Source organism: Gadus macrocephalus, chromosome 4, assembly GCF_031168955.1.
Source record: "Gadus macrocephalus chromosome 4, ASM3116895v1".
NCBI classification, from domain to species: Eukaryota; Metazoa; Chordata; class Actinopteri; order Gadiformes; family Gadidae; genus Gadus; species Gadus macrocephalus.
Genome location: NC_082385.1, coordinates 27356954 through 27370997, shown reverse-complemented (window position 1 = coordinate 27370997; position 14044 = coordinate 27356954). Strand labels below are relative to the sequence as shown.

General features: G+C 43.6%; 2 protein-coding genes and 1 pseudogene across 4 annotated transcripts; all 3 read left to right on the top strand.

The window, feature by feature from the left end:
* The first annotated feature begins 2088 nt into the window (after positions 1–2088).
* LOC132456479 (zinc finger protein RFP-like) lies at positions 2089–3883 on the top strand (annotated as a pseudogene).
* Positions 3884–4658: 775 nt separating this feature from the next.
* On the top strand, positions 4659–13662 carry LOC132455204 (tripartite motif-containing protein 16-like). 3 transcript variants are annotated; one of them, XM_060049012.1, is made up of 3 exons: positions 4659–5611; positions 10444–12001; positions 12509–13662. In XM_060049012.1, the coding sequence occupies exons 2-3, from the start codon at positions 10792–10794 to the stop codon at positions 13081–13083; spliced, it is 1785 nt and encodes a 594-aa protein (XP_059904995.1). In that variant the 5' UTR covers positions 4659–5611; positions 10444–10791; the 3' UTR covers positions 13084–13662. The 3 variants fall into 3 exon arrangements, with proteins under 3 accessions (XP_059904995.1, XP_059904996.1, XP_059904997.1); XM_060049013.1 differs by lacking the exon at positions 4659–5611 and having other exon boundaries at positions 10000–10718; positions 10820–12001; XM_060049014.1 differs by lacking the exon at positions 4659–5611 and having other exon boundaries at positions 10000–12001; positions 12509–12605; positions 12900–13662.
* On the top strand, positions 6454–8783 carry LOC132455475 (uncharacterized). Its single transcript, XM_060049338.1, has 4 exons — positions 6454–7158; positions 7320–7663; positions 7967–8579; positions 8778–8783. The coding sequence occupies exons 1-4, from the start codon at positions 6454–6456 to the stop codon at positions 8781–8783; spliced, it is 1668 nt and encodes a 555-aa protein (XP_059905321.1).
* Positions 13663–14044: the final 382 nt, after the last annotated feature.

Below are 14044 nucleotides of genomic sequence, written 5' to 3'. Positions count from 1 at the left end.
ATCCCTGCAAGACGTGGCTCTTGACACCCTACCTCAATCCACAACCGGGAGCACAGTTAACGTATAACATGTAAGTGATTACGCAGATTACGCTTAGTCCTATGCGTAAAACACATCGTATTGGCTCTTTGACGCCTTTTATTTGTTGAATCCATATTAATTATTGTTAACTGTTTTCCTTAGAGCACACAAACATACACAAAATGTTGTGGAGAGAGGAATTGGGCAGCTGAAACGTCGGTTTCATGTCCTCCACGGCGAAATTCGCCTCACACCAGAGAGGGCAAGCACAGTCATCACTGCATGTGCCATTCTCCACAACCTTTGCAAGCGGTGGAACATTCCACAGCCAGAAGATGATGACGATGAAGAGGACGATGATGATGATGGCGATCAACATGACGAGGAATTTGGCCGTGTGGAACCGAGTGGACTGGCATTTAGGGATCACTTTGTGAATACACATTTTAGGTAAACACCTTGGCACAAATCAGTCAACACACATTTGTGTAGTTCAAAAACATTTATTTTTTCAATTTTTAAATGTTTCCATCTTAAGACGGTAATATTCCGTCTTCATTTTTATAAGCCGCTCTTTTGCTTTGAGGACCTTTCTTTGCCTTTTTAAGACCCTCATTTCCAGCCTCAATTTCTTGTCCAACAGTGAACAGGTACCAGCAGCAGGAGGGAGAGGAGAGCCAGTGGGTGCACCAAGAGGGAGAGTTGGAAGAGGAAGAGCAGGGAGAGGAAGAGCTGTGAGAGGAGCTGGAAGAGGAAGAGCTGGCAGAGGAAGGGCTAGGAGGGGGAGAAGAGGAAGGGCCGTCTGATGGGATGCTGCAGCTGCAGCAGGACTTTGTTCTTCATTTCTCCTGTGGGGAATATATATATTGTATAATTTGTCACACATTTTTGGGAAGTGGGTTGATCAGTTGCACATTGTAATTCTACTGTAAATATTAAACAGAAAGGTTTTTCATGGAGCCTATTGCAATCATTGCATACATACCCCTCAATCTCCTTCAGCAAATCGACTGCAGGATCAGCTGCACCCTCAAGGCCAGTTATACTAATGTCCGAGCCTAGGACGGCGTACACCACCGATGCGACCGGGGACAACGGCTTTGGTGCAGGTCCTCCTCCTACAAATTAAATCAGTTTTATTCACGTTTCATATCACTGTAGCCTTTGTTAATTGTAAATTTAAGACATGCAAATGCATTTCTCAAATGAAGGCAAGCAATGTTAATAATGGACTTACCTGTAGCCGCGACAGCTCTTTTATGGTCGGCAATCTCGAACCTACACTGTGATTGCAGGGCATACCAGCGTTTTTCACAATCGTCGGTAGAGCGACACACAGCAGGGAAGGAAGCATTTATATTAACGCGAATTTCTTCCCATGCCTCCCGCTTCTTCTTGCTGGTCACTCCAGCCCCGAATCTACCCTGTATTACCCCCCTCCGCTCCAGCACAAACTGGGCAAGTCGTAACAATTGGTCCTGGGACCAATTGGCCTTTCGCTTACGTTTCACTTGTTCATCATCCATCATGATAGGGGGACTTGAATTCCGGTATGGGCTGTTATTTAAAGGAAATATGCTAATTAGATAATAGTTTGCAGGGTGTTTTAATTTTCTCCGTGATTTAATGCAACGTATTTTTGTTGTTTGCTTTCTCTCTCTCTATTGAACCTGCAGGCTACAACGTCATTATCGTGGTCTGCACAAAATTGTCATCATGCGTGTATTCTGCAAACTGCACTATAACTACTCAATAGGAATTCATTTCTAGCCTAGGCTATTTCCTTGTTTTTCGGTGATTCAGTGGGCTCGTCTGAACAACCAATCACCGAACTGACAGCTTCTAAACTCGTGCACGAGAATTGACGTAATCCATAGCAACGGCGCGTCACTCTTAGTTCACTCTTTGTGATTTATCCTTAGTAAGAGTAGGTCTCAGCGGCTTTGTGAATAACTTTTAAGAAAAAACTCCTACGTAAAATGTTTTAGCGCGAGCTAAGAGCACTCCTAGCGGTAAGATAAAATGCTTTGTGAATACGGCCCCTGGTCTGAGAACTTTTCATGTTCCATCTGTCTGGATGTGTTCAGCAGTCCAGTTACCAACGTATGTGGACTCAACTTCTGCAGAACCTGTATCTCTGTCCTGTTGGCAACAAGATTTTTCACACTAGATTTACGTGTCAATATCCTCTTATCAGAGCTGGCCGCTCAGTTTAGAACAACCGTACGAGTTAAAAAGCAGCCTTGTGTTGAACAAGGAGAAGTTCCCTTTGATGTCTGTCCTGGGACCCAGCTGAAGGCGGTTAAGTCCTGCCTTGAGTGTTTCACCTCTTACTGCCGAACCCACCTGGAGCCACATCAGAGAGTCGCACGCCTGTGGAGACATCGGCTGGTCGAGCCTATGGACCGTCTGGAAGACAGGATGTGTAAGAAACACGACTTATGGAGCTCTTCTGCCAGACTGAACAGGTGTGTGTAGTTGTCAGTTTTGCACAGAGACATACCACAAGTCCCATCCTGCTGTACCACTAAAGGAGGAATATGAAGTGAAGATGGCCCAGCTGGGGAAGATAGAGATTTAAGTTCTGCAGATGATCCAGGAGCGAAAAAAAAACATTCAGGAGATTAAAGACACAGTTAATCATAGCAAAGCAGATGCAGACAGAGCGATAGCCGATGGTATGCAGGTCCTCACCGCTCTGATGTGCTGCATTGAAAAGTGCCAGGATGATCTTAACCAAATGGTTACAGAGAAAGTGAAATCCACAGAGCAACAAGGTGAAGAACTCATCACAGAGCTGGAGCAGGAAATAGAAGATGTTACTAATATAAGCTCAGAGGTGAACCTGCTCTCACACACCAAAGACCACCTTCACTTCCTCCAGACCTTCAGATCCCTGAAGGATCCTCCACACACCAGGGACTGGAAAACGGTGGAGGTTTGTCCTCCGTCATACATAGGGACCTTGAGGAGATGCCTGGATAAGCTGGAGGAAACACAGAACATGGAGACGAAGAAGCTGCACTGAACTGAAGACGGTCCAGCAGTATGAAGTAGATGTGACTCTGGATCCTGATACAGCTCTTCCCCACCTCATCCTGTCTGAGGGTGTGAAACATGTACATGATGGAGGTGTAGAGAAGGAACTCCCAGACAACCAGGAGAGATTTACACCTGTTATATTTGTCGTCAAGAGGCAAAGCCTCTCCTCAGGGAGATTTTGCTTTGAGGTCCAGGTTAAAGACAAGACTGTATGGCGTTTAGGAGTGGCCAGAGAGTCCATCAACAGGATAGGTCGGACCACGTGGACCCCTGAGATGGGTTACTGGTTTCTTAACTGCTACAAGGATGTGTTGGTATTTAATGATGACCTTGCTGTCCGTCTCCCTCTGCGAGCTGAGCTCCAGAAGGTGGGGGTGTTTGTTGATTATGATGAGGGTCTGGTCTCCTTCTATGATGTGGAAGCCAGGGTTCATATCAACTCTGCTACTGGCTGCAACTTTAATGAGCCTCTCTATACATTCCTCTCTCCATGTTTCTATAATTATTGAGGCATAAACCCTGCCCCTTGATCATCTCACCAGTCAATCAAACAGACTTGGACCTTTGTTTAATAATAAAATAATCAAACAAACAAAACAATTAATGTTGTTTTCTGAATGGCAATTTTTATGTGAGATCTGATAGAACTACATAAATGTTGCACTGCTGTCATTTAACAAGGATGAATTCATTAAGAAAATAACCTTACTATTATAAAATATAGCCCATGGAAATTATACTATATTTTATAAATGTGTGTTTTCTCCGGTTATTTTTTTGGGGGGTTATTGCTATAATATTGTAAATAGATGCAGTTATAACATTTACATTTACATTTAGGGTATTTAGCAGACTTTTATCCAAAGCGACTTTGGATAAATGTACGACTTAATAAGTACATTTGTCATAAGGAGTGCATCAATATATCGCTGTCGGTACAGAAAGGATGTTCATAGAACCAAGTGCAAGTACCACTATCGCTAGGTGAATCAATTCCCTGTGTTACAGCCATGATAGCAGCTACTGCAGTTGCTACACAGTTATGTACTACAATACAATACAATACAATACAGTGTACAATGGGGGTCAGAAGTGGGAAGGTGGCTATGCAGAGTCGAGGTGGACTCCGAACAGGTGAGTCTTGAGTCTTTTTCGGAAGATAGCGAGCGTCTCTGCGGTCCTGAGGGCGGCAGGTAGCTCGTTCCACCACTGAGGTCCCAAAACCGAGAAAAGTTGTGACTTAGCTGAACGGCCTTTGTTAGCTCTTAGCGATGGCAGTTCCAGACGTCCAGCTGAGGTAGTTGAGCGGAGGGATCGAGCTGGGGTGTGTGGCTTTAGCAACGCTTTGAGGTAGGCAGGGGCAGTTCCATCGACTGCCTTGTATGCCAGTACCATCGTCTTAAATTTGATGCGAGCTACTACAGGGAGCCAGTGGAGGTCCCGGAAGAGGGGGGTCACATTGGAGAACTTCGGTAGGTTGAACACGAGGCATTTCTGGAAGATACTATTGTTTATGATAATAATCATTTCCATTACTATTAGTTTATATTTTTGAATCATGAATGACAATGCAATTCATCTTTGGACACTTTTTAAAAGTGCAGGTACATTACGTTTGTAAACACAGGTTCCATTTGTTTGGTCAAATAATTGAAAAACTTAAACTTGGGTGGTCCAGATTTTAAAGAAAACACACATAGACGCAGACACACACTCACACACCTAACTATTACAGCCGTATCAAAGAGAGAGGTGGGTGTAAAAACGTCCTTGTAAAAAATAAAGTCTCGACCGATGAGGTCCAGATTTAGTGGGATACTGGAGGGAGGACCAAGAAGAGGAGGTCACGTGGGATCAAGGCCTCCAGTTAAAGTGTCTGAAAAGGGACATCTTGTCGTTGAAGGGAGGACCGATGGAAATACTGCTAGTACAATCACATTTTGGCAGCTTTTAAAGTGAGGCTATACTGCATATGGACTGGGCAGAACTGGACACATCCTGTTATGCTGGTGTAGCTGCAGACACTGACGGATGCTCATCCTCACCGCTGCCTGAGGAATGTCTCAATCCTGATTGGAGGGCCTACAACACAATGACTAAAGGTCAGGATGACAAAAAGCTACCAATTAGAATCAGATAATTATTCTTTGTATCCTTTGATTAATGATTTTGTTATACATTTGTGAAGGTTCAATTAAAGTATAAAGATGGTTAGAACGGTTCTAGCCAGGTTAAACTGACATTAGTTCATCGTTTCAGAGGATAGTTACTTTAGAGTCTGAGCTTTGTGACAGAATCCCAATATTGAAGATTTGATGTTAAGGAAGGCCTTGATGTGCAGTTACTGCAGCGTGCTCATTGCTGACCCTGTCAGACTAATCAGGTTGGCTGACGGGACAGTCCCTTTTCTCATGTCTAGGTTTCTTCACACGGAAGAAACCCTTTAAGTCTTTAGACCTCTTTGTTTCAACAGGTATTTTCTCTTCCTCAAAGGTACCGGAATAGCAAAATCAGACCCTAAAGAAGAAAGTACAACCTCTTTCAGTTAGTAAGTTAGCCTATCTTTAGGTCTACATTAGAACTGACAATATTTTTGTTTTATTGCATACATAAATCTATTTTTGGACCTGAAGTCACTTCCTTAATGCAGAACTGATAACGTGACATTGTGTCAGGTCATTATAGAGTTGACCCCTTCAAGACCTACAGCAGGCTTAAGGCCAGTGGCGGTTCCTTCATAGGGGCGATTTGTGGGACGCACTACCAAACACAGAGGTATTTTTTTTTTTTTTTGATCTAGTTGTTAAGGCGGGTGATTAATCTGCTGTATGCAAACTGGTTGTATATGTCATTGTCCAATCAGATTAAGGTCGCGCCTGGTGTTGCCACGCCCATTTGGGGCGATTTCTGTCAAGCCCAAATTTGCACCAGAACTCTCCCATTGACATTCATGGTACGTCCGTTTTTTTCAAAAATCATGCTCCCAATACATTTTCTATGAGGGTTTATGTGCTTGCAGAAACAACGTGCTTACGTCATCTGTCTGTTGCTAACCCGCGGGAACATGAACATTCTACGAAGAAGATGGTGAGTGTCAAGTGCAATACTGTAGTATCTCTGAGAGAAGTGCCCTTTAGTCGTCGTACTAATGCGGAGAAGGAAGCGATAAAACAGCTAGGACCCCCTAGACCTGATTTAAACATCAAGCAAGTGTCAACGAAAGGGGAGAAGGCCTACACACGCTCTTTTAAAAATAACTGGTACCACAGAAAAACCTGGCTAGCCGGCTGTGATGTAGCCAATGCTCTTTTTTGCTACCCCTGCCTTCTCTTCCACCCAGAAAACAACACGGCAGACGGTACAGCGTGGACAATAAAAGGGGTAACGGATATGCAACATCTGTCGGACAAAGTTAAAAAGCACGAGAAGGCAAAAAACCACATGGACAGCTGTCTGAAGTTTTCAGCTTTAGGGAGAGTGAACATTGCTACACAGCTGGATGAGGGGTATCGGCTAGCAGTGCTTCGTCACAACGATGAGGTGAGCAAGAACCGCCACATACTCAATTGGCTCATCCAGTGTGTGAAGTTTTGCGGCATTTCTGAGCTAGCTTTGCGAGGCAGAGACGAAACCGAGGGCTCCGCCAACCCTGGTATTTTTCGGGGCCTTGTCGATTTTGTGGCACAGTTGGATGAGGTGTTTGATGAGCACCTGAAAACGGCAAGTGTCTTCAAGGGCACATCCAAGACGATTCAAAACGAACTGCTGGGGTGTATGCTGGGTGTGGTGAAGGAACGGATTGTCGAGGAGGTGAAGGCTGCGAAGTTTGTAGCCATCCAGGCTGACGAGACCACCGATGTCAGCACGCAGACTCAGCTGGTTCTTGTTCTCCGATACATCGACGGCAAGTATGCAGTGCATGAAAGTTTTTTTGAGTTTCTTCCCCTCACCGAGTCAACGGCGACCTCTATAGCGAATGTGATCCTGGAGCGACTGAACAGTCTGTTTTCCGACGACGAGAGAGAGAAACTAATCGCTCAAGCGTATGATGGTGCCAGTGTGATGAGGGGAGAGAAGGCTGGTGTGCAGCAAAAGGTGCGTGAACACTTCAAAAATGCACATTATGTGCATTGTTACGCACACCAACTGAACCTGATCATGCAGCAAGCCACATCCAACATAAGCAAAGTGAAGGTTTTTTTCTCTGAGCTGAGTGGGATTTCGAGTTTTTTTTCCCGTTTTTTTTTTTTCCCAAGAGGACCAGCATTCTCGATCAGGTCGTCGCCCGGAGACTGCCGAGGGCTTCAGCTACAAGATGGAATTTCAACAGCAGGATCGTCAACACTGTCAGTGAGAATCGAGCCGACCTCATTGAATGTTTCGAAACCATCAAGACATCATTTGACCAACCAACAGTGAGAGAGGCATCTGGGTTCATCCGAATGCTGCAAGATGAAGACTTCGTTTTTTTCTTGAGCGTTTTTCACAACATCATGCCCCATGTGGACATCCTGTACCAGCAACTCCAGCAGAAGGACATCGATGCAGTACTCATCCAGCGGGCCCTCCAGAGGTTCACAAGCAGTGTGCAGGCCATAAGGTAAGATTATAAGAATATATTGATAACTATGTTGTACCAATAATGATTAATTAAATTATGCCAATAATGATTAATTAAATGTAGCCTCTGTGGTGTAGTCTAGTTTGTTGAAATGACTGCACTAGCTTAAAATCCTTTGCAAAACTAAAGAAAAGTTGTGAACTAAAGAGTTCTGTGTGTGTTTTATGTTGTTAAAAGGATACAGTGAAATAATGGTGTTTCAAATGGATAAACAGCCTGTAGCATGTAGACTACACAACAGCAAATGGCCCAACTAACAAAAAATGTTGTGTATTTTCTCAGGGGCTCCCCCTCACTTCAGCAGGTCCAGGGAGAACCAGCTGCCAAACGATCAAGGACAGCGTTGGGAGAGGAAGAAAAGCAGAGGATGGCTAAAGAGATCTGTGACACCATCTTGGCTCACTGCAAGGAGCGGTTTTCCTTCACCGACCACCTAGTTAGTGCCAGCTTACTGCAAGGAGATCTGTTTGGAAGGTACTGCCATTCATTTCCAACCGAAGCGCTGCATGCCACTGTGAAGGCATACCCCATGCTGGATCAAGCAAAGCTGCACACAGAGCTCTCCCTCATCTACGAAAACTCAGAGTTTAAGGGATGTTGTGGTGCACTGGCACTTTACCAGCTGCTCATGTCCTACAACCTACAGGACACGTTCTCAGAGACTGTTGCTCTGTTGAACATCATTATCACCACACCCATGACCACCTCTGAAGCAGAGAGATGCTTCTCAACTTTGAAGAGGATAAAGACCTTCCTGCGCAACTCCATGGGCCAGGAACGTCTTAACACCCTGGCCATGCTTTCAATGGAACGGAAACTTGTCCTTAGCATGCCTGACTTCAATGAGAGAGTCATTGACTGCTTTGCTGCATTAAAAGAGACGCAGCAAATTCCAGTACAAGTGATTCATTCTCATTCTCTCTCTCTCTCTCTCTCTCTCTCTCTCTCTCTCTCTCTCTCTCTCTCTCTCTCTCTCTCTCTCTCTCTCTCTCTCTCTCTCTCTTACTCTCTCTCTCTCTCTTCCCCCCCCTCTCTCTCAGTAACAATATCAAGCTCTTTTCACCTGTTGTGTATTTTGTATTAAACAATGCAGTGTTAAGGTTGCTTTATTCAATTGCAGTATAACATTGCCATGCTTGAATATTTCAGTGTGAGGTTAGTGAGTCATGCTTTCTTTTAGAGTAGACCTTGTTCAGCAAATTGCTTATCACATGTACCTCATTTAGTTTCCCTTCAAATGCCTCCTCAGTTTCTTTGCCAGTGCTCAGTCTTGGGATTGTCACCTGCAGATCACTTGACTTGTACATTGATGTTTCTCTTGTACTCTGTTGTCTTTTTGGACTCTGAATGTTTACACCTTGCTAAGACTGTGACCTTTTTTTATTTTTGAGAAGAAGCTTACTTGTGGATGTTGGATATTCTTTGATATTTTTCCATTGTGACTTTTTACTGCTACCTACTGAGCATTTTGAACTGTGGCAAAATATTTTGGACATCCTTCTTTTTGTATCTTGCTGGTCTACCATCGTGCCTTTGTTCAAGCACCTTTTTGACTCAGTAAAACATTTGAACTTGACTTCCCTTGTCTGCCTCTCTGCAATTGAGGCCCTGTTCACACGAAGCCGAAATGGGCGAAACCGTTACGGTTTCGATCTATCCGGTTTCGAAGTATCTCCGTAAAGACGAAGCCAAGCGAAACCGGGTAGATCTGTAGAAACGCTGTAGTACACATTCCAGGCCCATAAGGGGCGCTGCTTCTGGTACAGAAATCCAGAAGAAATGAAATAAGAAGAAGAGGCGAGCATGCGCATAAAGAGGCTGCCCTTATGCGCATGCTCGCATGTGATTTCTGAGACTCCGCGGGCTTAAGAGCCATTGGCTAGGAGGTCGAGGGGTGGGGCGATGACGTCATGGTTTGCGGTTTCAGTCGGATTCAGGCGTACACACGAATCCAAAACGAAACCGGGTAGATTTGAAACCACCTCCGAGGGTGGTTTCAGAAGTTTGCGGTTTCGGTCAGTGGATTCGCCGGCTTCGTGTGTACGGAAGGCCGAACCGTACAAGACCTTTGCGGTTTCGCCATGAAATCGGCTTTGTGTGAACGGGGCCTGAGTCTCTCCTTTGGTCTTTTGGTAAACTGTCAGCCTGCTTAATTGATATCTGATACCTGAATTTATATGCACTAACAAGTTAGGGAAATGGTCTTGCTACCTAGACAAATATACCTCAGTCCTATGGACTTTTATGGTACTTATGGACATAACGGGGGGAAATTGCACCACCTGAAAAAAATTTCAGGAGCCGCCACTGCTTAAGGCTATTGTTAGCCAGAATCATGAGGCATTTCTAGGTGGATGTTAGCTACACAGTGTAGTGGTAGTAGATTATATTGGTTGCTAGAAGTGTGTGGTAAAAGTACGATAACTTCAGTAACGGGTACTAGAGTTAACTGCTGCATGGTTACGAATGTTTGTCGTCTCTGATAGGGCCGTCGGTCAAGTTTGTCTGCTCTAGTCAAATGACTCGGGTTCATTATGTTTTATGAGGTTAAAGTCTAGGAGATAAGCCTTATACAACCACCGTCGTTAACGCAATATTAAATCATAAACCATAACAGGAAATATAACCTGGGCAAACAGGGAGAGGGTGTTTTTTATAAAGACTTCTGAGAATATACCAGCCTCAGGCTACATCAAGTCAACTGTATTTGCTAGTTAGTCATGAATCATCACTAACACAAACATTTCTTGTTTTCTCAGGCTCTCTGTGAACAAACAGCAAATTTGAAGTAGCAAACAGTTCATGAATGCGCACAAAGGCGCCAGTTGTTAGTGAACTGTGTGTCCGTTGGGGCGGAGTCAGGTGTTAGGGGAGGAGTCAGGTGTTAGGGGAGGAGAGCAGAGGAGAGGACGTCTTGTTAAGGAAACAAAACTTAGGGTAGAATATACACTACAGCTACCCGATGTAGAAGCAGTTCTCTCTTTCAGGAGACAAATAAATTGCATTTTGGAACAAATTAAGAAGCTACGAGAAGGTGAGTAAAACAATTTTTAGAAAAGTTAAAACCTCTCTCTTCATTACGGAACTAAAAGTAATCCAATTCCTCAATGCTTATACCTTGTCGTCTGTGTCTAGGAATGGCCTATGCTAACACTTCCTGGTCTGAGGAGAACTTTTCATGTCCCATCTGTCTGGATGTGTTCAACAGTCCAGTTACCACACCATGTGGACACAACTTCTGCAGAACCTGTATTACAAAGTTCTGGGATGAAAAAGTCCGGTACAAATGTCCTGTTTGCAACGAGCTTTTTCGTACTAGACCTGATCTACGGGTGAATATTCTCTTAGTAGAGATGGTTGATCGGTTTGGTGTACGAGTAAAAGAGCAGCCTTGTGTTGAACCAGGAGAAGTTCCGTGTGACCTCTGTACTGGGACCCAGCTGAAGGCCTTAAAGTCCTGCATAGTGTGTTTCACCTCTTACTGCCAAACCCACCTGGAGCCACATCAGAGAGTAGCAGGCCTGAAGAAACATCGGCTGGTCCAGCCTATGGACCGTCTGGAAGACAGGATGTGTAAGAAACACAATCAATTACTGGAGCTCTTCTGCAAGACTGAACAGGAGTGTGTGTGTCAGTTCTGCACAGAGGGTGACCACAGGTCCCACCCTGTTGTACCTCTAAAGGAGGAATATGAAGTGAAGACAGTCCAGCTGGGGAAGATAGAGGCTGAAGTTCCGCAGATGATCCAGGAGAGAAAACTAAAGATAAAGAAGATCAAAGACACAGTAGACATGAGCAAGAAAGACGCGGACAGAGAGATAGCCGATGGTGGGCAGGTCTTCACTGCTCTGATAGGCTGTGTTGAAAAGTGCCGGGATGATTTCAACCAAACGGTTAATGAGAACCTGAAATCCACAGAGAAACAAGCTGAAGACCTCATCAAAGAGCTGGAGCAGGAAATAGCAGATCTGACCAATAGAAGCTCAGAGGTGAAGCAGCTCTCAGACACTAAAGACCATCTCCACTTCCTCCAGGCCTTCAGATCCCTGAAGGATCCTCCAACCACCAGGGCCTGGAAGACGGTGGAGGTCCGTCCTCCGTCATACGTAGGGACCTTGAGGAGATCCCTGGATCAGTTGGAGAAGACACTGAACATGGAGATGAAGAAGCGTGTGACTCAGGATCCTGATACCGCTCATCCCAAGCTCCTCCTCTCTAAGGATGGGAAATCAGTAAATCATGGAGGTGTAATGAAGAAACTCCCAGACAACATGAAGTTGAAGAAGCTGCCTGACCTGAAACCAGGTGTTAAGAGGTGTAAGTTTAAAATCCAATATATATTATTTTTATTTTATTAATTATTAACAATGGTTAAAATGATTAGATTTTATTGTTACACACAATTTGATAAAAATCTGGGTACCATCATCATTAAAAATAGTAAGAAATAATGAGTGATACATATATTCTGTGTGTATTCTTTTTGAACTATTTGCTTTCAATGATTATTGTTATTATGCCTTTTACGTTATGCTATAACGTTTGTATAATGTTGGCTAATAATTATTAGGAATGGGTCTGGATTCATATTTTATGATTATAAAAGTTAATATTATTCATTACTATCATTATTATATCAGACATAATCATCAATTCAAATATACAATAGGGTTATAATGGATATAAAATAACTATTATTACTCTTAGTGGAATGCTGTTTATGATAATATTAATACACATTGCTTCGGAATTATGTAAATGACTACCTCATCAGGGCATTTCTGTCTGGTTAATCGGCCTAATCATGTCTTGTTTTCCCGTCAGATGCTTGTGAACTCACACTGGACCCGAACACAGCCCACAGACATCTCTCTCTGTCTAAGGACAACAGAAGGGTGATGCAGCTGGGAATAACACAGAGGTATCCTGACCACCCACAAAGATTTGACTACCATAGACAGGTGTTGTGTAGAGAGGGACTGACTGGCCGCTGTTACTGGGAGGTAGAGTGGGAAGGAGTGGTGGCTATAGGAGTGACATACAGACGAATGCATAGGAGAGGAATGTACGCTGACAGTCAGCTTGGATGGAATATACATTCGTGGTGTCTTCATTGTGATGATGGTTATGATGATTGTTTTGGGGAAGATAATTGCTCTGCCTGGTACAACGGTAGTGAAACAGTATTGCCTCCCCCCCCCTATCACTTTAACAGGATAGGGGTGTATCTGCACCAATCTGCTGGCATTCTGTCCTTCTACGGTGTGTCCCCAGATGTAGGAGGGTCCTCAGCAAAACGGACACACATCCACACCTTCCATTCCACATTCACTCACGACCTCTACCCTGGGTTTCTGTTATGTGATTCTCGTTCCAAAGTGTCGTTGTGTCAGTTATAGTCTCTCTCTCTCCCTCCCTCCCTCATTTAGTGCATGGCAGGATGGTCTCTACAGAGTGAGGGACTGTTGTATAATTTGTGTGGTAAAAATCTATAGTCATGTTGTGTGGCTCTATGGAGGGTATTTGTGGCCAGCCAGCGATCGCGAGGCAGCATTTCTATTTGGTCACAATGACAGAGTTGATCAAATCACACCGAAGCACTGTACAGTCCAAAACATGGGTGGAGTGATAATTGTAGACTATTTTGGAAACAAAGAAAAAAAGTAAAAAGCCAGATGGGCGTTGAGGGAAAAGGGGTCTTCTCTGAGATCTACAGGTTGAAGAACTGGATGATGAGGATGAAGGTGAAGATAAAAGTGAAAAGGAAATCTGCATTCTAGCTAATTCTTATGGCCGTGAATAACCATTCAAGAAGCAGACAGAAAATAGGTTTGAAAAATAATGTGTATTCCTCAAAAAAATATATAAATGTATCCACAAAAAGCATTGTAGCATTGTAACCTGATAGCAGGGATGCTCTCTGCCTATTCATGGTGATGACATGATTTTTATTTCTTGTTAAAATCCTGTAAATAATTTAATTTAGATAAAATCAGAGTCTCTCTCTCTCTCTCTTAGTGCTGTCAGTTAAATGCGTTTTTAACGGCGTTAACGCAAAACACCTTTTTTCTTTCCTTTTTTTTTTTTCTTTGGCTCACAACAAAGAAGCAGTAGCCTGACTGCTATGTTCAAGGCAGTATGTTTGGATTTTCATAGTTTAATTGCACTATAGGCTTTTTTTTTGTATCGTCCTGTTTTGATCAGTATATGTTGTTATCAATAAAAAAACATTTGCACAAGACAAGCCGATAAATTTCACCATGTTGATAAGAGCATTAAAATGAGAAATTAATGGGACAAAGAAATCAAGGGATATTTAGCATAGAAAAAAATGTGCGATTAATCGCGTTTAATCCTGAG